This window comes from Lampris incognitus, chromosome 13 (assembly GCF_029633865.1).
Source record: "Lampris incognitus isolate fLamInc1 chromosome 13, fLamInc1.hap2, whole genome shotgun sequence".
NCBI lineage: Eukaryota > Metazoa > Chordata > Actinopteri > Lampriformes > Lampridae > Lampris > Lampris incognitus.
Window position 1 is genome coordinate 5308802 of NC_079223.1, and position 19772 is coordinate 5328573.

At 47.2% G+C, this 19772-nt stretch overlaps 1 protein-coding gene across 1 annotated transcript in view; it reads left to right on the plus strand.

Moving 5' to 3' along the window:
• The window catches only part of adgrb3 (adhesion G protein-coupled receptor B3), a 179051-nt gene that overhangs the window by 116331 nt on the left and 42948 nt on the right, over positions 1 to 19772 (plus strand). The window contains exons 12-15 of the mRNA XM_056291703.1: positions 8143 to 8289; positions 12661 to 12736; positions 17042 to 17144; positions 18185 to 18228. Of these exons, the coding sequence (XP_056147678.1) occupies positions 8143 to 8289; positions 12661 to 12736; positions 17042 to 17144; positions 18185 to 18228 (370 nt within the window). The remainder of the gene's footprint in view (positions 1 to 8142; positions 8290 to 12660; positions 12737 to 17041; positions 17145 to 18184; positions 18229 to 19772) is intronic.

Below are 19772 nucleotides of genomic sequence, written 5' to 3' on the forward strand. Positions count from 1 at the left end.
AATGATATTAATGGTAGATATTAATGATATTAATGGTAGCTAGTAATGGTAGATAGTAATGGTAGATATTAATGGTAGATATTAATGATATTAATGGTAGCTAGTAATGGTAGATAGTAATGGTAGATATTAATGATATTAATGGGAGATATTAATGGCAGATATTAATGATATTAATGGGAGATAGTAATGGTAGATAGTAATGATATTAATGGTAGATATTAATGATAATAATGGTATACATTAATGGTAGATATTAATGATATCAATGGTAGATATTAATGGTAGATATTCATGATATCAATGGTAGATATTCATGATATTAATGGGAGATAGTAATGGTAGATATTAATGGTAGATATTCATGATATTAATGGTAGATATGAATGATATTAATGGGAGATATTAATGGTAGATATGAATTATATTAATGGTAGATATGAATGATATTAGTGGTAGATATTAATGGTAGATATGAATGATATTAATGGTAGATATTCATGATATTAATGGTAGATATGAATGATATTAATGGTAGATATTAGTGATATTAATGGTACATATTAATGCACAGCGTTAAGTGCAGTAAAGCAGCATTGCTAAGAGGCTGCTGCAGGCGTCTCTCCTCGGGCTGATTTTAAGAGATGATTAACAACAACGGTGCAGAGTAACTTCAGCGTTTATTGTCTGATGACCACCACTTCACTGGCTGCCGGTGCAGACTCTCTAATGTTCACCTCGATGGCTGGAAGGAAAACGCAGGCGACACAGGCGAGCCCTCACATAATTTACAGTTAAAAGTACCTGAGAGGGACCTTGTCACTCCTAACTGTTCCTTTAGTTTTCATTTTCAGGCCATTTTCCCAGGCCAGAGCAGTGTCATTTAAAATGTACAACGCTTTTATCAAACCCTGCCGGGACGGACGTTGCCTTGGAGGAGTTAACCTTCAAATCATAGTGAAATTATTGGAATAACAGGTGATTGTTAATGATGCAGGAAAAAAAGCTCTTTCATGGTCCTTCATTGGGGCAGAAAAGGGTCGAGACGTGGACGGCAGGATGCAAAGGTTGGTGATGATATTTAAATCGAGATTTAAATATCTCGGGGCCATCGTCACAGACGAAGGACCCAAACCGGAAGTCCTTACCTGCATTGCACAAGCGACCGCGGCACTCGCGGGGTTAAAACCAATCTGGAAAGACGGAACCATCAGTACCGGGTCTAGAGTCAGACTGACACGCTCGCTCGTCATCTCCATCTTTTTATACGCATGTGAACGTCGGACGCTCGCAGCAGATCTCCGAAGAAGAGCAAGCGCGGTGGAGATGAGGCGCTGCAGGAGGGTTCTAGACATCTTCGTGTAGAGACCGTGTTACCGATGAAGAGGCGAGGGGAAGGATTACGCAAGCCACCGCAACACATGAAGACTTGTTGGCAGCCACCGAGAAGAGAAAACCGAAATGGTACACGGTCACATCTCGAGAAGTTCCGGCCTCGCCGAGACCCTGCTGAAGGCGCCGTGAGGGGCGGGCGAAGACGAGGAGGGCAGAAGAAGCGATGGCTGTGTATCATCAGAGAGTGGACAGGCCTTGACTTTGCCAGCTTACGGAGGGGCAGGTGAGGACGGACAGAGACGGCGAGGACTGGTTGGGGATTCAACAGCGGTGCCCCGACGACCTCTCGAGAGGTTGCGGGATAGGCGAGGCGGCGAGCGTGTTATTCCTCGACTGCAGGCCTCCCGGCGGCTGGCAGTCCGGCTCAAGGCACGGCGCTTTGCTTGCTGCCGGGGCCCTTTGATTAAAGAAATGGAAAGTAGCGTGGCTGCACTGGGGGGGGGGAGCCAAGAGGAGAGCATCTGGCTGAGTAAGATATTGCGGCATCATTTCACCGCTAATTTATGGCAGCCTCCTGACACCTAGATAAATACTGGCTGTCACCAATGCGGCGTCCTCTGTCCCGCTACTCTCGCTCAAATAACCTTGATTGCAGGAGCTCTGCTCTTCGCTCTCCCTCTCCTCGCTAGCAAACACTCGGAGGCCAGGGCGAGCTCGGGACACGCAGCACAGAACAGCATACAGAACAGCATACAGAACAGCGTACAGAACAGCATACAGAACAGCATACAGAACAGCGTACAGAACAGCGTACCAAACAGCGTACAGAACAGCGTACAGAACAGCATACAGAACAGCGTACCGAACAGCGTACAGAACAGCATACAGAACAGCATACAGAACAGCGTACAGAACAGCGTACCAAACAGCGTACAGAACAGCGTACAGAACAGCATACAGAACAGCGTACCGAACAGCATACAGAACAGCATACAGAACAGCATACAGAACAGCATACAGAACAGCGTACAGAACAGCATAAAGAACAGCGTACAGAACAGCGTACAGAACAGCATACAGAACAGCGTACCGAACAGCATACAGAACAGCGTACAGAACAGCATACAGAACAGCATACAGAACAGCGTACAGAACAGCGTACAGAACAGCGTACCGAACAGCGTACAGAACAGCGTACAGAACAGCGTACAGAACAGCGTACCGAACAGCATACAGAACAGCATAAAGAACAGCATACAGAACAGCGTACAGAACAGCATAAAGAACAGCATACAGAACAGCATACAGAACAGCGTACAGAACAGCGTACAGAACAGCACACAGAACAGCATACAGAACAGCATACAGAACAGCACACAGAACAGCATACAGAACAGCATACAGAACAGCATACAGAACAGCATACAGAACAGCATACAGAACAGCACACAGAACACCGAGGAGGTGAAACACACCTCTTCCTTGTCGGTGTTGGTGTCGCTGGCTTGTGTCTGCGGCTGGGAGCAGATCGGTAGCGCCAGTGCAGGTGAACAACAGCGAGTTTGTGCAAACCTTTTCAGTTCGCCTGCTGAATTACACAGCCACGCTGTTTACGCATGTGAAGGTGGCAAATTCTCATTCGTCTCTGTCCAAAAGAGGTGGTGTTGGGGCGTCCGGGTGGCATGGAGGTCTATTCCGTTGCCTACCAACACTGGGGTCGCCGGTTCGAGTCCCCGTGTTACCTCCGGCTTGGTCGTCCCTACGGACACAATTGGCCGTGTCTGCGGGTGGGAAGCCGGATGTGGGTATGTGTGTCCTGGTCTCTGCACTAGCGCCTCCTCTGGTTGGTCAGGGCGCCTGTTCGGCGTAACTGGGGGGGAATAGCGTGCTCCTCCCACGCGCTACGTCCCCCTGGTGAAACTCCTCACTGTCAGGTGAAAAGAAGCGGCTGGTGACTCCACATGTATGGGAGGAGGCATGTGGTAGTCTGCAGCCCTCCCCGGATCAGCAGAGGGGGCGGAGCAGAGACCGGGACGGCTCAGAAGAGTGGGGTGATTGGCCGGATACAATTGGGGAGAAAAAAAGGGGGGGGTCCAAAATAAATAAATAAACAAATAAAAGAAGAGATGGTGTTTATCATGTCTGACCTGCACGGACGATTTAGTTTCGAGTCCGTCTCAGGGATGCACGTGCAGCCAGATGCCAGAATTCCCACGGGGGGAGATTCACCCTCACTAAATGCTCTCGGTGGGGCGAGGCAAGTTTTCGAAGCACAAGAAACGCCAATTATCGCTTTATTTGTGTTTTCTGGGCCCGTCAGCGTAGTACAAAGCCCCCTTTACCTGCAGAATTACCTGGCGTCCTGACAGGCCGTCGTTCTAGTCCCCTGTTGTGCCACACAATGTACCCCATGACTAATACGCCCCACCCACCACGGCTGCTCTCAACATCTGGTGCTGTGAAGCACGCTCTCTGCAACCAGCACATCCTGTGGTGTGCTGAGATTTCATGCCTGCTGTTGGATCATCCAAACACACACACACACACACACACACACACACACGTAACTCCACTGTCACAGATTTCGACACTCCTCCATGGAGCCTTGCCAGATTTCAAATTGTGTTACTGGTGGAGTACAAGGAACAATGGCGACTTTGCATCAATGGCAGGATTAGCCTCGAATCGCCCTCAGTGCCGTCTGACGGGGACTTCGCACGGCACCCGGTAGAGAACACGACAGTACAGCTTTATCCTCCCCTCGTAGGGCTGACCGCTCCTTTTCCATTGATCCAGGGAATTTTCCATGTCCTCGCTCAAGTGCAGGGGCGGCCCTTCATGGCGGCTCGACGGGGGCGGGGCGGTGATTAGGGAGGAACCTGTCAGTCATTTGTCACAAGCCAATTGCATCTTCAATTCTGTGGTGGCCGTAACTGTGTGGGATGGCATTTTACCTCTTAATCATCTCGTCAAACACCTCCAATATATATATATATATATATATATATATATATATATATATATATATATATATATATACACGTATATATATATATATATAGTATTATATATATATAGTATTATATATATTGTATTATATCAAAGTCTTACTTCAAATTGTATTGCACATGTAAAACCATTTGGAAGGTTGAGTTTTGGTTCAATAGCTAATATGACCCTAATATGACCCCAATGTGACCCTAATATGACCCTAATGTGACCCTAATATGACCCCAATATGACCCTAATATGACCCTAATGTGACCCTAATATGACCCCAATATGACCCTAATGTGACCCTAATGTGACCCTAATATGACCCCAATATGACCCTAATATGACCCCAATATGACCCTAATATGACCCCAATGTGAACCTAATATGACCCCAATATGACCCTAATATGACCCCAATGTGACCCTAATGTGACCCTAATGTGACCCTAATATGACCCCAATATGACCCTAATATGACCCTAATGTGACTCTAATGTGACCCTAATATGACCCTAATGTGACCCTAATGTGACCCTAATGTGACCCTAATATGACCCTAATGTGACTCTAATGTGAACCTAATATGACCCTAATATGACCCCAATATGACCCTAATATGACCCTAATATGACCCCAATGTGACCCTAATATGACCCTAATGTGACCCTAATATGACCCTAATATGACCCCAATATGACCCCAATATGACCCTAATGTGACCCTAATGTGACCCTAATGTGACCCTAATGTGTGCAGCGGTGCCCCAACGACCGCTGGAGAGGTGACGGGATATGTGAGGTGAGGTGAGCTAATATGAGTGAATAAATGATTGATTTCTTTCGGTCAGACGACTGTGTCCATGTGTGACAGAGTTGGAAACGTACACATCATGGTACGTATTTACGTCGGTCCGTTTCACACAACAAAACTCGGTCAATCAATGAGCTAAAGAGGAAGCGGCTGAAGCCCGGGGGGCTTACTGTTGCCTGTCCTGTACACAGTACCAGAGCTACGAAAGGAAGAGTTTATACTAAGTAGTAATCCGTAATTATCTTACATTTTAAAGATTTCCTGAAACCCACCAGCGAGCTACACAATTTCAGACCGTCCCAGCACTTGACTCCCAACACTGAAACACGAGTGTATTTTACACCGGCTCTCGCTTTACCTGTTTCAAAAGTACACAACCCTCTGAAGCCACAGTTCCCTTCTCTTCCTTCAAAAAAGGTGTTGGGCACAAACAGGATGAAGATTTTCCAATGTTTTTAAATGCACAGGATGCACAAGCCAGTGCATCGTTAGTGCCGGTACCACGCCCGAATAAATGGGGGAGGGTGGTGTCAGGAAGGGCATCCGGCGTAAACTCTCTGCCCAATCAAATATGCAGCCCTTTCTTGTTTGCAGTGGTGATGGACGAGATCAGGCAGGAGTCTCCGTGGACGTTCACGGATGACAGTGTGATCTGTAGTGAGAGTAGGGAGCAGGTGGAGGAGAGCCTGGAGAGGTGGAGGTATGCACTGGGGAGAAGAGGAGGTATGCACTGGGGAGAAGAGGAATGAAAGCCAGTAGGAGCAAGACAGAATACATATGCGTGAATGAGAGGGAGGACAGTGGAATGGTGAGGATGCAAGGAGTGGAGGTGACGAAGGTGGATGAGTTTAAATACTTGGGGTCAACTGTCCAAAGTAACGGGGAGTGCAGAAGAGAGGTGGAGAAGAGAGTGCAGGCAGGGTGGAGTGGGTGGAGAAGAGTGTCAGGAGTGATGTGTGACAGAAGGGTACCAGCAAGAGTTAAAGGGAAGGTTTACAGGATGGTAGTGAGACCAGCTATGTTATATGGTTTGGAGACGGTGGCACTGATGAAAAGACAGGAGGAGGAGCTGGAGGTGGAGGTGGCAGAGATGAAGATGATAAGATTTTCATTGGGAGTGATGAAGAAGGACAGGATTAGGAACGAGTATATTAGAGGGACAGCTCAGGTTGGACGGTTGGGAGACAAAGCAAGAGAGACAAGATGGAGATGGTGTGGACATGTGTGGAGGAGAGATGCTGGGTATACTGGGAGAAGGATGCTGAATATGGAGCTGCCAGGGAGGAGGAGAAGAGGAAGGCTAAAGAGGAGGTTTATGGAGGTGGTGAGGGAGGACATGCGGGTGGCTGGTGTGACGGAGGAAGATGCAGAGGACAGGAAGAGATGGAGACGGATGATCCGCTGTGGCGCCCCCTAACGGGAGCAGCGATCACTATCCTAGTAGTAGTAGTAGTAGTGGTGATAGTAGTAGTAGTAGTGGTAATAGTAGTAGTAGTATTAGTAGTAGTGGTGATAGTAGTAGTAGTAGTAGTAGTAGTGGTGATAGTAGTAGTAGTAGTGGTGATAGTAGTAGTAGTAGTAGTAGTAGTAGTGGTGGTAGTAGTGGTGATAGTAGTAGTAGCAGTAGTAGTGGTAGTAGTAGTGGTAGTAGTGGTAGTAGTAGTAGTAGTAGCAGTAGTGGTAGTGGTGGTAGTAGTGGTGATAGTAGTAGTAGTGGTGATAGTAGTAGTAGTAGTAGTAGTGGTAGTAGTAGTAGTAGTGGTAGTAGTAGTGGTAGTGGTGGTAGTAGTGGTGATAGTAGTAGTAGTGGTGATAGTAGTAGTAGTAGTAGTAGTAGTAGTAGTGGTAGTAGTGGTGATAGTAGTAGTAGTAGTAGTGGTGGTAGTAGTGGTGATAGTAGTAGTAGTAGTAGTAGTAGTAGTGGTAGTAGTAGTGGTAGTGGTGGTAGTAGTGGTGATAGTAGTAGTAGTAGTAGTGGTAGTGGTAGTAGTAGTAGTAGTAGTAGTAGTAGTAGTAGTGGTAGTAGTAGTAGTAGTAGTGGTGGTGGTAGTAGTGGTGATAGTAGTAGTAGTGGTAGTAGTAGTAGTAGTAGTGGTGGTAGTAGTAGTGGTGATAGTAGTAGTAATAGTAGTATTAGTGGTAGTAGTAGTAGTAGTAGTAGTAGTGGTAGTAGTAGTGGTAGTGGTGGTAGTAGTAGTAGTAGTGGTGATAGTAGTGGTAGTGGTAGTAGTAGTAGTGGTGATAGTAGTAGTGGTGGTAGTAGTAGTGGTGGTAGTAGTAGTGATAGTAGGAGTAGTAGTAGTGATAGTAGTAGTGATAGTAGTGGTAGTAGTAGTGGTAGTGGTAGTAGTAGTAGTAGTAGTAGTAGTAGTAGAATATGTAAGAATTTGAAGGTGTGGGACTGTATAAATAAAGGATTAGTAGATTGGCGGTAACGAGCTTTATTTGGTATGCTAATAGCTCTTTTCGGATGTGTCATTTTAGGGTGTGTATTTGTTTTAGAAACATTTCCCCAAACCTCAACACAGCACGACAGGTACGGCATCATCAATGCACAACGCAACACAACACAACACACACACAGACACACACTTCCTGTGTTGTAGAGCAAAGCTAGTTCGCGGCTCCTCCGACGGAGGGGGGAGAAACGGTGATCAGGGAGATCAGCTGTCTAGTGATTTCGTGTGCAAATGGTGTGTGTGGTATTTTGTGTTGTCAGGACGTGTGTACCTCCCCCGGGCTTCTGAGCTGTGTGTTATACGAAAGGACGAGCGAGACAGATCTTGACACGCCGTCGTCTCTCGGCCTTTACATAACACCTGGGCCCAGACCTCGGCATCGTAGGCTGTGCGAACGCCCACCGTGGGGGGGGGGGGAGATTTTTCACCGGGGTCTCGACTTTTGAGGAGAAACTGCTTCACCGCGGCACAGGAAGCTCCGAGTTAGTGGTCGTACACCGAATACCATCACCCCTTTACTGTTGTGTTTGGTGACCCTACAGTGGCCAGCATCCAGAGACTCCCAGCCGTGGCGGTCATGACCGACATCAACTTCCCGATGAAGGGTCGTAAAGGCATGGTGGACTGGGCCAGGAACTCAGAAGACAAAGTGGTGATCCCCAAGGGCCTCTTCGTTCCCCAGTCAGCAGGTAGGTAACGTGGCAGTGCACTGCCCCCCCCCCCACCACCACCACCACATCACCCTCAGTGCTGTTTCCAAAACTCACACCATACGAAGGTGTAAAATCACCTTTCCTCATTGGGTTAATCTCTGCATAAAGATCAACGAGTTATGAATGAACAGGGTATCGAAAGGACAGGATAGTGATTGATGATGCGGCGCAAGCTGTGATGTGATTGGCCGGAGTGGGTGTCCCTTAAAAAAAAAGAACATTTGTTGATTGGCCATCTGGAAAAATCTGTAAACAAATGGGAACCAATCAACACGGCATTTGCTATTCACAACTGCTGATTCCACCCATCCATCCATCCAGCCATCCATCCACCCATCCATCCATCCACCCATCTAGCCAGCCATCCATCCATCCAGCCAGCCATCCACCCATCCAGCCAGCCAGCCAGCCATCCATCCACCCATCCATCCATCCACCCATCCACCCATCCATCCATCCACCCATCCAGCCAGCCAGCCATCCATCCATCCATCCATCCATCCATCCATCCATCCATCCATCCATCCACCCATCCAGCCAGCCAGCCAGCCATCCACCCATCCATCCATCCAGCCAGCCATCCATTATCCGAACCACTTATCCTGCTCTCAGGGTGGCGGGGATGCTGGAGCCTATCCCAGCAGTCACTGGGTGGCAGGTGAGGAGACACCCTGGGCAGGCCGCCAGGCCATCACAGGGCCGATTATTATCGATCCAATATCTGATTATTATCAGCCAATGACAATGATGATGATCATCATCATTGTCATTATTATTATTCTATTGAACGGTTGCTGTGCATGTAGTACATTCCTGTTATTTTTCTAATCAATATATGCAAATCAAACAGTTTCAATTATAGCAAAATCGAAGCTGGCAGACACATTGACTTCACAGCTCCGGTGTCAACCATCTTTGATTGCGTCACAATTTCAGTCATGGTTATGGTCTACAAGTGTACTTACATGAAGGATGTGTAGTGCGTGGCACTGTGGTGGAAGTAGACTAGTAACAGACGCCTGTTGGGAGAAGTGAAACTCAACGTAGTTTGTTCATTATAGACCTCTACATTTGTTTAGGGGGGAATCTATAGAAAAACACAGGACCCTGTGGCAGAAGCAATAACAGTGATTAATAAACAACAACAATGATTAATAGGCAATAAGCAATGATTAATAAGCAATTACAGTGATTAATAAGCAATAACAATGATTAATAAGCAATAAGCAATGATTAATAAACAATAACAATGATTAATAAGCAATAAGCAATGATTAATAAGCAATAACAGTTATTAATAAGCAATAACGATGATTAATAAGCAATAACAGTGATTAATAAGCAATAACAATGATTAATAAGCAATAACAGCGATTGATAAGCAATAACAGTGATTAATAAGCAATAACAATGATTGATAAGCAATAACAGTGATTGATAAGCAGTAACAGTGATTGATAAACAATAACAGTGATTGATAAGCAATAACAGTGATTGATAAGCAATAACAGTGATTAATAAGCAATAACAGTGATTGATAAGCAGTAACAATGATTGATAAACAATAACAGTGATTGATAAGCAATAACAGTGATTGATAAGCAATAACAGTGATTGATAAGCAATAACAATGATTAATAAGCAATAACAGTGATTGATAAGCAATAACAATGATTAATAAGCAATAACAGTGATTGATAAGCAATAACAATGATTAATAAGCAATAACAGTGATTGATAAGCAATAACAATGATTAATAAGCAATAACAGTGATTGATAAGCAATAACAGTGATTGATAAACAATAACAATGATTAATAAGCAATAACAATGATTGATAAGCAATAACAGTGATTGATAAGCATTAACAATGATTGATAAACAATAACAGTGATTGATAAGCAATAACAATGATTGATAAGCAATAACAATGATTAATAAGCAATAACAGTGATTGATAAGCAATAACAGTGATTGATAAGCAAGCAATGATTTCACTGCTTCCGGTGTGGGCAGACGGCGGCACAAACCTACGTTTGCGGCGGCCTCACCCAGTCCCGTCCCTGCAGTGTCTTCGTCCACGTCTGCGTCCGATGCGGCGATATTATTTGCGGAGTAAACAGGATATCAGCCACGTGTCTGTGGGATTAGTTTCTGCAGATACAAACTGATGGGTATTTGTTTATGTTTGGAAAATAAACATCTGTGATTTACCGACCTTGGTTGGAAGACACGGCGGACGTGTAAATGACGAGGATGTGCAAATGGGCCCTTACATGTATTTATTTATTTATTTATTTATTTATTTATTTACGGTGTCTTGGAATTTATTTCTTTCGAGACAAATCTGACTCCCCATTGTTTCGGCACATCGAACCCGAGGGTGCAGAGCCAACACAGTATATAGACCGTAGATGTGCAAACCGTAGGTCGCCGTGCATCTCGTAAACAGAGAAGACCCAATTAAATGTACATTTTCTCATTTAGCAGATGCTTTTATCTAAGGTGACTTACAACCGGCCAGCAATTAGCAGCTGCGTTTGTGTGCCAATCTGCAGGCGTCTTAGATCACGGAGTAGCAATCCCATCCCAGCCGAGCGGCTGCTACGTCATGTTAAATGCAGTCAGCGCAAGTGTGCAACTGGTAGGCCACTAATAGGGACGGGAGTAATGGGCGGGTTTCAGATTAACTGGGCAAAGCTGCAAGTCCGTATCACGGTCCTGCTCAGCAGCCACCTGCAGATAAAACAGTAGGCCAGGGCCAAATATACCTTATGTTGAATGGCAGAGGTGGGCCCAAGTGATTGTTTTCCAAGTCCCGAGTTCTCTTATTCTAATTTCAAGCCCTAACCAAGTCAGGATGCACTCTATGATCTCACGTTGCTTCACATGTTTAAGTAATAGTTAATATACTAAATTTGTGCAAATTATGAACACTTTCTAAAATCTATATTCATTATATTAGATACTCATGGGCGGCACGGTGGTGCAGTGGGTAGCGGTGTCGCCTCACAGCAAGGAGGTCCTGGGTTCGAACCCTGGCGTTGTCCAACCTTGGGGGTCATCCCAGGCCGTCCTGTGTGTGGAGTTTGCATGTTCTCCCCGTGTCTGTGGTGGGGTTTCTCCGGGTGCTCCGGTTTCCCCCACCATCAGAAAGACACGCACGTTCGGGTTAATACTCCTGTCTGTGCCCCTGAGCAAGGCAGGGCAGGACCGACCGGAGTTGGTCCCCGGGTGCTGCACGGCGGCTGCCCACTGCTCCCAGCTACACAGCCAGGGTGGGTTAAATGCAGAGCGTAACTTCCCCACGGGGATCAATAAAGTATCTCAAAAATCCCAAAAATGATGGACCGGCCGGACGTGGATCTGTAATTATGGACTAAACTCGTCAGATCTGTGACTTGCCCAAGCCATGTGACTCGAGTGCGGGCCTCTGTTAGACGGAGAAATGGCAGAAAATGGTCGAGACCCCACCGGGTGTATGGATGACGCGTGCGTTCCCCATCCAGACAGAAACAGGAACAGGTGGATTGTAAGGGCTTCTTAGCACTATTTGTATTTGCAAAATTTGTAAAAATTTGTAAAAAAAAATGGAGAAGAACAAGTGCAGGATTAAGACAGGGCCCAAAATGGACGACAACGTCCACAGTGGCTACTAGTGTAGCATGACTTATATTTATAACGACACCATCACAGGTTCTGAGTGATCCGGAGTCGTTTTCAGGGACGTTCCAGCCGTTTGCTCGAGCGGAGGAGGCGGAGGAGGCGGAGTGTTGGTGCACCACGCCAGCCAGCCTGGTCTGTACAGGGTGACAGGACGAGCGTTGAGAGACACATGTTTGTTCAGTCACAGGGTTTTGGACTGACTCAGCACTTCCTGCATCCTGTCATGGGCTGCCGGGTGCCAAAGGATCTCCTAATCCACCGCCAGACTATTTGGCTAATTGGTATAATGGTCCTTATCTGTAATCGTGCTCATCACGGATAACAAAACAAGGGGTTGATTAGGAACGTGTGCCTGGAGTCTAATCCCGGCTTCTCCAGCGTGGACAACAAGACGAGCTCATTGTGATGAGCTGAGCACTTCTGCAACAACAGTCTATAAAACTCATATCAGTTGGATTAAATGGGGTTTTTTTGTCAAGGAATTATGTGAATAGTGGTTAGTTTGAAATGCATTGCTGGCAAAATAAAAGATGTATTGGCACCGTGTGCTGGCAACCATCTACTGCAAACAAACCCGAGCGGTGCTCTCAAATAAAGAGTCCATCTCACCGCAGGATTAACTGCATCCGCGCCAGACGCCGGCCATAACACTGACAAACTGTTTCTTTTGTCCCTGTTAAGATTTGGAGGGATCGCCCGTCTTCATCCTGGGGACAGTCCTTTACAAGACCCTTGGACTCATGCTACCTTCACCAAAGTAAGAACATCCCATTTCCCTGGCTTTCTTTCACCGGCGCTCAGGTCTCCTGGCACGGCGTAAAATATGATACAACGCTAATCTGTTGGCAACCCCCCCCCCCCGGTGATGATGCATTTAGGGTATTACTGTCCTCATAACACGCTCCGCCTGACTCTAGAGATCACCTGCAGCCGTCACCCTCAATGCTAAGAAATAAGGAAATTCAAATGAGGAGATACAGATGATGTTTAACGGTGTCATGTTTTGCAGCATTACCAACTTCCTGTTCAGCCTTTTTGTTGTCAGCCGTTGGACAACAACTTGCACTGCTCTTCCAATTTGTGCTTTTGACTATTACTATTATTATTAATATTATTATTATTACTATTATTATTATTATTAATATTATTATTATTATTATCATCATCATTATTATTATTACTATTACTATTATTATTATTACTATTATTACTATTATTATTATTATTATTATTATTATCATTATCATTATTATTATTATTACTATTATTATTATCATTATTATTATTATTATTATTATTATTGTTATTATTATTATTAGGCCCTGTGATGGCCTGGCGGCCTGTCCAGGGTGTCTCCCCGCCTGCCGCCCAATGGCTGCTGGGATAGGCTCCAGCATCCCCGCCACCCTGACAGCAGGATAAGCGGTTTGGATGATGGATGGATGGATGGACAATAAAGCTTATCCTGCACATCTCAACTTGATTTCCATTTTTATTTTTATTTTTATTTTTTTGTGGATTCCCCCCCCCCCCCAATTATGTTTGGCCAATCATCCCACTCTTCCGAGCCATCCTGGTCTCTGCTCCACCCCCTCTACTAATCCGGGGAGGGCTGCAGACTACCACATGCCTCCTCCAATACATGTGGAGTCGCCAGCCGCTTCTTTTCACCTGACAGTGAGGAGTTTCCCCAGGGGGACGTAGCACGTGGGAAGATCACGCTATTCCCCCCAGTTCCCCCTCCCCCCTTAACAGGCGCCCCGACCAACCAGAGGAGGCGCTAGTGCAGCGACCACGACACATACCCCCATCCGGCTTCCCACCCACAGACACGGATAACTGTGTCTGCAGGGACGCCCGACCAAGCCGGAGGTAACACGGGGGTTCGAACCGGAGTGGTTTCCATATTATATTAGAGGAGAGAAATTCACTTCCACATCAACAAGGAGTCTAAAAATACTCCTGGACCAAGTGGCGCTGGCAGCACAGGGGTTGTTGGCACGCTAGCAGCACCTCCATTTCACTTGTCCTTTGGCAAGTTGGCCGCCTCCTTCCTAGCGGGAGGAAATCCTCACTTCTACCGGGCAGAGTGTTCTGCAGGCTGCACGATATCCCGTACGTACAGCGTCTGAGACGGGCCGTCCCCTATCCACCACTTCTCACAGTGTCCCAGCGCTGGACATCCACCGCTTTAGTTCAGGGAGGCCTCTGGGTTTCATTGGACGTTTGGATTTGAATTCACTTCTGTTCCTTTTGGACAGCACTAAATCACCTTCGACCCCCTGTTGAACGCCTGTTCAGTTCTGTTCACTTTCAGTGGGTCGATTTTAACCCCCCCCCCCATATCAGCCCACTTAGTTTGGGAAGTTGCTATATGTGCCTCCTTTGCCTCAGTCCCCCCTAAGTGTGGAGAACAAATGGGCAGCGCTGGCTGCACCGGGTCAGCAACAACAGCGTTGGTCATGTTGAAGAACAAACCAGGCGCTCTTCAAGGGTAAGACAAGGAGTCGAGTGAGGACAGGAGCACGGCGGCTGTCCAGCCACTCGTAACGGAGTCCACGTAATGGAAAAACCAACGCGTTTCAACTCTTCGTCAGGGTGGATCCCGGGGTCATACGCTGATGAAGACTCTCCGAGTCGAAACACGTCGGTTTTATCCATGATTTAATAAAGGATTTCTGGCTCGCCGTCAGAGTGCCTCGGGTCCTTTCTGCATTGCCAGCCGGTACCACGGACCCCCGTCACAAGTGAGCTGGACTCACTGTGCTCCTGTGTAACCTGGGCTGTTGAAATTCCCTTTCATATGAACCAGGGGGGGGGGGTACATCTGTCACCATCTTACAATGCTGGGATTGCAAACATTCCCCAATCCTCTGACTAGTACACACGGCCACTGTGCCTCTCGTTAACGCTCACGGTAATTTGCATATGAAACTGGTCCTTGGTTTCAGTTGTTATGCCACTAATAATAATAATAATAACAATAATAATGCATTTTATTTGTGGGCACCTTTCAGAGCACTCAAGGACACCTTACAGAACACAGTTAGAAACCAGCAGCCCTGTATCAGACAGCATCACATCAAAACACAGCAGGGTAGACAACAAAAAGGTAACACAACAGATAGTAAGTATAAAATCATCATCTGCACAAAACTCGGTGCAGCGTGGATCAGACTGAATATGCCGGTGTGAAAAGGTGTGTTTTGAGATGGGATGTGAAGGTTGAAAGAGAGTCAGTGTTGTGAGAGAGAGGTCCATAGGCAGGGGGGGAGAATGACTGAAGGCTCTAGACCCCATGGTAGTCCAGCGGGCTGATGGTTTAGTGAGTTGGAGAGCAGAAGAGGATCTGAGAGTGCGGAAGGGCGTGTGGATATGAAGGAGTTCAGAAAGATATGAAGGAGCTGGGTTATTAAGGGCCTTACAGGTGAGGAGCAGGATCTTGGAGTCAGTGGAGCTGCTGAAGAACAGGAGTGATGTGATGTATGGAAGGAGTTCTGGTACTGATACGGGCAGCTGGATTCTGGACCAGCTGAAGTTTATGGAGACACTTGAGGGGGAGACCAAAGAGGACAGAATTACAGTAGTCAATACGGGACATAACCAGGGTGTGAGTGAGTATGGCGGTGCTGTTAGGTGTAGGTGACGGGCGAAGGCGATTGATATTGTGTAGGTGGAGGTATGCAGGCGGAGTAGCGTATTGTTGCTGTATTGTTTATACTGGTGGGACACCTGCAGTCAGTTTCACAACAACAGCTCAGTTTTGGGTAGTATCTTTCAAGGAACCCAAGGAGACTTTACGCTAGATAAGAAAAAGAAGAAGATTAAAACAGGGAGCAAAAGGCTACAGACCACAGGCCGTAGTACAAAGGCAGGTTTTCAGTAGTCTTTTAAAAGTGCCGAAAGGTGCAGCGTTGTGGATCTGTGCTAGAGTACAGTCCCAGAGGGTGGGGCTGCCACACTAAAGGCTCCGTCCCCAGAAGTCTGCAGGCTGGTGTGGGGGGTGGAAAGCAGGCCCGTGTCTGCGGACCACAGATTCCAGGGTGGAGTATAGGGGTTGAGGAGGTCTGATAGGTGCTGGGGGATAAGGGAATGGAGGGATTTATCAGTGAGGTGGAGGATTTTATAGGACATGCGGGATTTGACCGGGAGCCAGTGAAGGTGGACAAGGGTGGGAGTGATGTGTTGCCAGGGCTTGGTGCGGGGGGAGCCCCCTGGCAGCTGAATGCTGCACATACTGAAGCCTCTCCGGGGCTTTGCTAGGTACCCCAGACAGGACTCCGTTGCAATAATCCAGACGGGAGGCGATGAAGGCACGGATGAGGGTCTCTGCCACAGAGTCTGAGACTAGTGGCCGGAGTCTGGAGATGTTTCTGGGGTGAAAGAAAGCAGAGTTGGTGACGGATTTGATGTGGGACTGGAATGAGAGGGTGGAGTCCAGAACGACACCAAGGTTGTGGAGTTCTGGGGCTGGGCAGATGGGGCCAGAACGACACCAAGGTTGCGGAGTTCTGGGGCTGGGCAGATGGGGCAAGCCACCCACGTGGAGGAGAAGATCTCCAACCTCTTGGAGCAGCGCCTTGGAGGCCACAACCATGAGCTCAGTCTTACTGGTATTTAGCTTGAGTAGATTTGATGACGCCCAGATTTCCCAGGTGACAGTCAGGTGAGACTGAAGAGGTCACTCAGACGAGTGATGAAACGTTGCTCTCAATAATCTTTGAGTCCAGATGAACCGATTCAACCGCCTGTGAATGCTCTGCATAACTGTCACACACTCCCACACTAAACCACAGCTATGTTTCCCCCACGTGCTGAATCATATGGTAAATCAAGAGGTAAGGTTGAATTCACGAGATTTCGCTCAGCGTTCAGCCTTCTCACCCAGATACCGAAGGTACTACATATTTGATCGGACCAGGAAGTGGGGAAGCGGATCACGAGATCTCTTTTGCGGCCCGCCTCGGCCTCGGCGGCCATCGGACAAGCGAACAGAGCACGCAAGTAACACGAGTCAGGTCCCCTTGAACCTTGTAATGTCTCGCCTCTCTGTTTGGCACAGGAACCACACCGTCGTCAACTCCAAGGTCATTGCCGTTACAGTGAGACCAGAGCCCAAGGTGACCGAGTCCCACTTGGAGATCGAGTTGGCTCACCTGGCGAACGTAAGCACTCCAATTATGTTGGCATTAGGGGTGAGAGTAGCGGGTCGGCACGGAGGCGGAGCGGCACGTCGCGAGCCTCTCGCTCGCCCGTTGCCTCTTATTTTCGGTAAATCGTGTCAGAGAGAAAATCATTCCTCCTTTTAGTGCAACAAATGGCTCTTTTGACCACCACAGGGAACGCTCCACAAAGACCACGGCACATTTCATCTACCATTAGCCAACAATTAATGGAGGCTAATTGGCCCAGTAATTAATTTGCAGGCGCCCAGTGTCAGCAGAGTGCAGAGCTGTACAGCCGGATCATTATGAGGACCGTCCTTTTTATGACCCGCGCTCTTTTGTTCATCTCACAAGTGGGGGTGTGTGTGTGTGTGTGTGTGTGTGTGTGTGTGTGTGTGTGTGTGTGTGTGTGTGTGTGCATGTGTGTATGTGTGCATGGGTGTATGTGTGTATATGCGTGGGTGCATGGGTGTGTGTGTATGTGTGTGCTGGGCGTGCATGCGTGGGTGTGTGCACGCATGTGTGTATGCATGTGTGTGTGTGTGTGCATGAGTGTGTGTGCATGTGTGGTTGTGTGTGTGTGTGTGTGTGCATGTGTGTGTGTTTGTATGTGTGGGTGCATGTGTGCATGTGTGTGTTTGTGCATGTGTGTGTTTGTGCATGGGTGTGGGTGTGCATGTGTGTGCGTGTGGGTGTGCATGTGTGTGTGTGTGGATGGGTGTGGGTGTGCATGTGTGTGTGTGTGCGTGTGTTTGTATGTGTGGGTGCATGTGTGCATGTGTGTGTGTGTGCATGGGTGTGTATTGCGTTATCATGTGAGGTGATGCAACACACGTTGTTAATACAATTCATTTTTTGAGTTACGGCTCATTCGCGAGCCATGAAACAAAGGCCTCAGCGGTGTGATGCTGCAGAAGTACACAATGGACTCACAAACGATGATGTGGAGGAGATGAACACTGTCATGAGTAGTATCACCATCATCATGATCACTCCGTTCTTTGACCTGACGTTTTGTTTTGTTTTTTCCTGCCTTCCAGGGAACGCTGAACCCGTACTGCGCTCTGTGGGACAGCAACGTCATGTGAGTGGGCATGCTGTTTAACCTTTGCCTTTTTGTCGATCTGTTGTACGCAGTGTTGTGTTGTTTACGAGACCCAGAATACATCACCCTCTGAGAAGAGTCATTTTCACCCCGCAATCACAACTTGATCCTGAAAAACTGGGGCTGTACCGCCTGCCTCCCCATGTGCCTCAGTGTGGATGATGAGGATCACCAAATGGCACAGCGGGCCGGGATTTAAGTCGCCACGTCGCTGACGAGTCGAGCCCAGAACTATACAAACACACTCGCACACGCCCGTGTTGTTTTGGGTGGCTGCCGGCTGCCTCCTGTCTCCCCTTTCACGTCTGATTGGAGGGTTTTCACAGCGGGTTTGTTGTCGTGATGCCACTTCTGCAAGGACTCGGCAGGATTTGGTGTGCTAGTCTCTGGGTAGCGTTTTCTTGTGGTTATAGCGGACGGCGGTGTTGTCGCCCTCCCTGTTGTCGGTCAGGTCGGGACGGTCGCAATACTGACATGTTGGACCGGTGACGTGGAACCTGAAGTAACGACGCTAAGCTGAAATGGTAATTAAGCACAAAGGGAATTAATTAGTAATAATAACTGATTATGTGGGAAAGTGTCAAATGTAAGTAGGAAATCTCTCTAACGTGGACCTGAGAATCTGTCACCATGGGGGGGGGTGGGGGGTGGGGGGGGGTCATTTCCAGTGTTTTTTAGCACGTGCTGGGAAATAGGTGCTAAATGTGAGCTGCAGAGACTCAACCCAGTGCAAGCACAGAACACCTGTCTTTATTAACTCATCAGTTTTCTGTCTATCCCACATCTGGCTACAGGTGTGTGGGCACGTCTCATTCCTCCCAGCTCTTGGAAGGCTTTTAATTGGGCTTCATGTGTGACGTGGTTATTAAGCCGGACGAGCAACCGAGGATATGGTTGGTTTCCTTCGCTTACTTGTTCACGGGAGAAGTGGCGAGACCCTCAGGCAGCAGCTGACGTCACTTTCTTTTCTTCACCAGGACGACCGGGATTTCACTCCTATCTAAAACGACCATGGGCGGTCAAAATGACCGCCGGGGTTTTAAACTGTATATTCTGTCAAGATAAATATCCATTTGAGATATTAATGCATTGTATGTGTTAGTGTGTCTGTTAGGAAACTAACTGACGCCAAAATTAACATTTTAACAACTTTAATACTATTTTTCAAACAGTTTAAAATGGCCGCTGCCCAGCGCCTGTAAATGCTGCAGCGCCTCGGTGGTAGCCATGGTGCGTCTGGAACCAGACGTGTTGGACATCATCACACATCAAGTTTAGACTATTTCTCTCCACCGAAGGGCGCTAGCGTGTCTCTAGGACGGGGCAACGAACTTCGCGAAGGAAATGACGCCACCAACACACGTCATAAATAGTGACGTGACGCGCACGATGACGCGCAATTTACGCGCCGTCATTTTGACCGCTCATGGTCGTTTTGGGTAGATCTTATAACTTTTTAGATCTTATAACTTTTTGTGCAATCGATCTAAAACCAGTGTTAATGAAAATATATGCAAATTTAG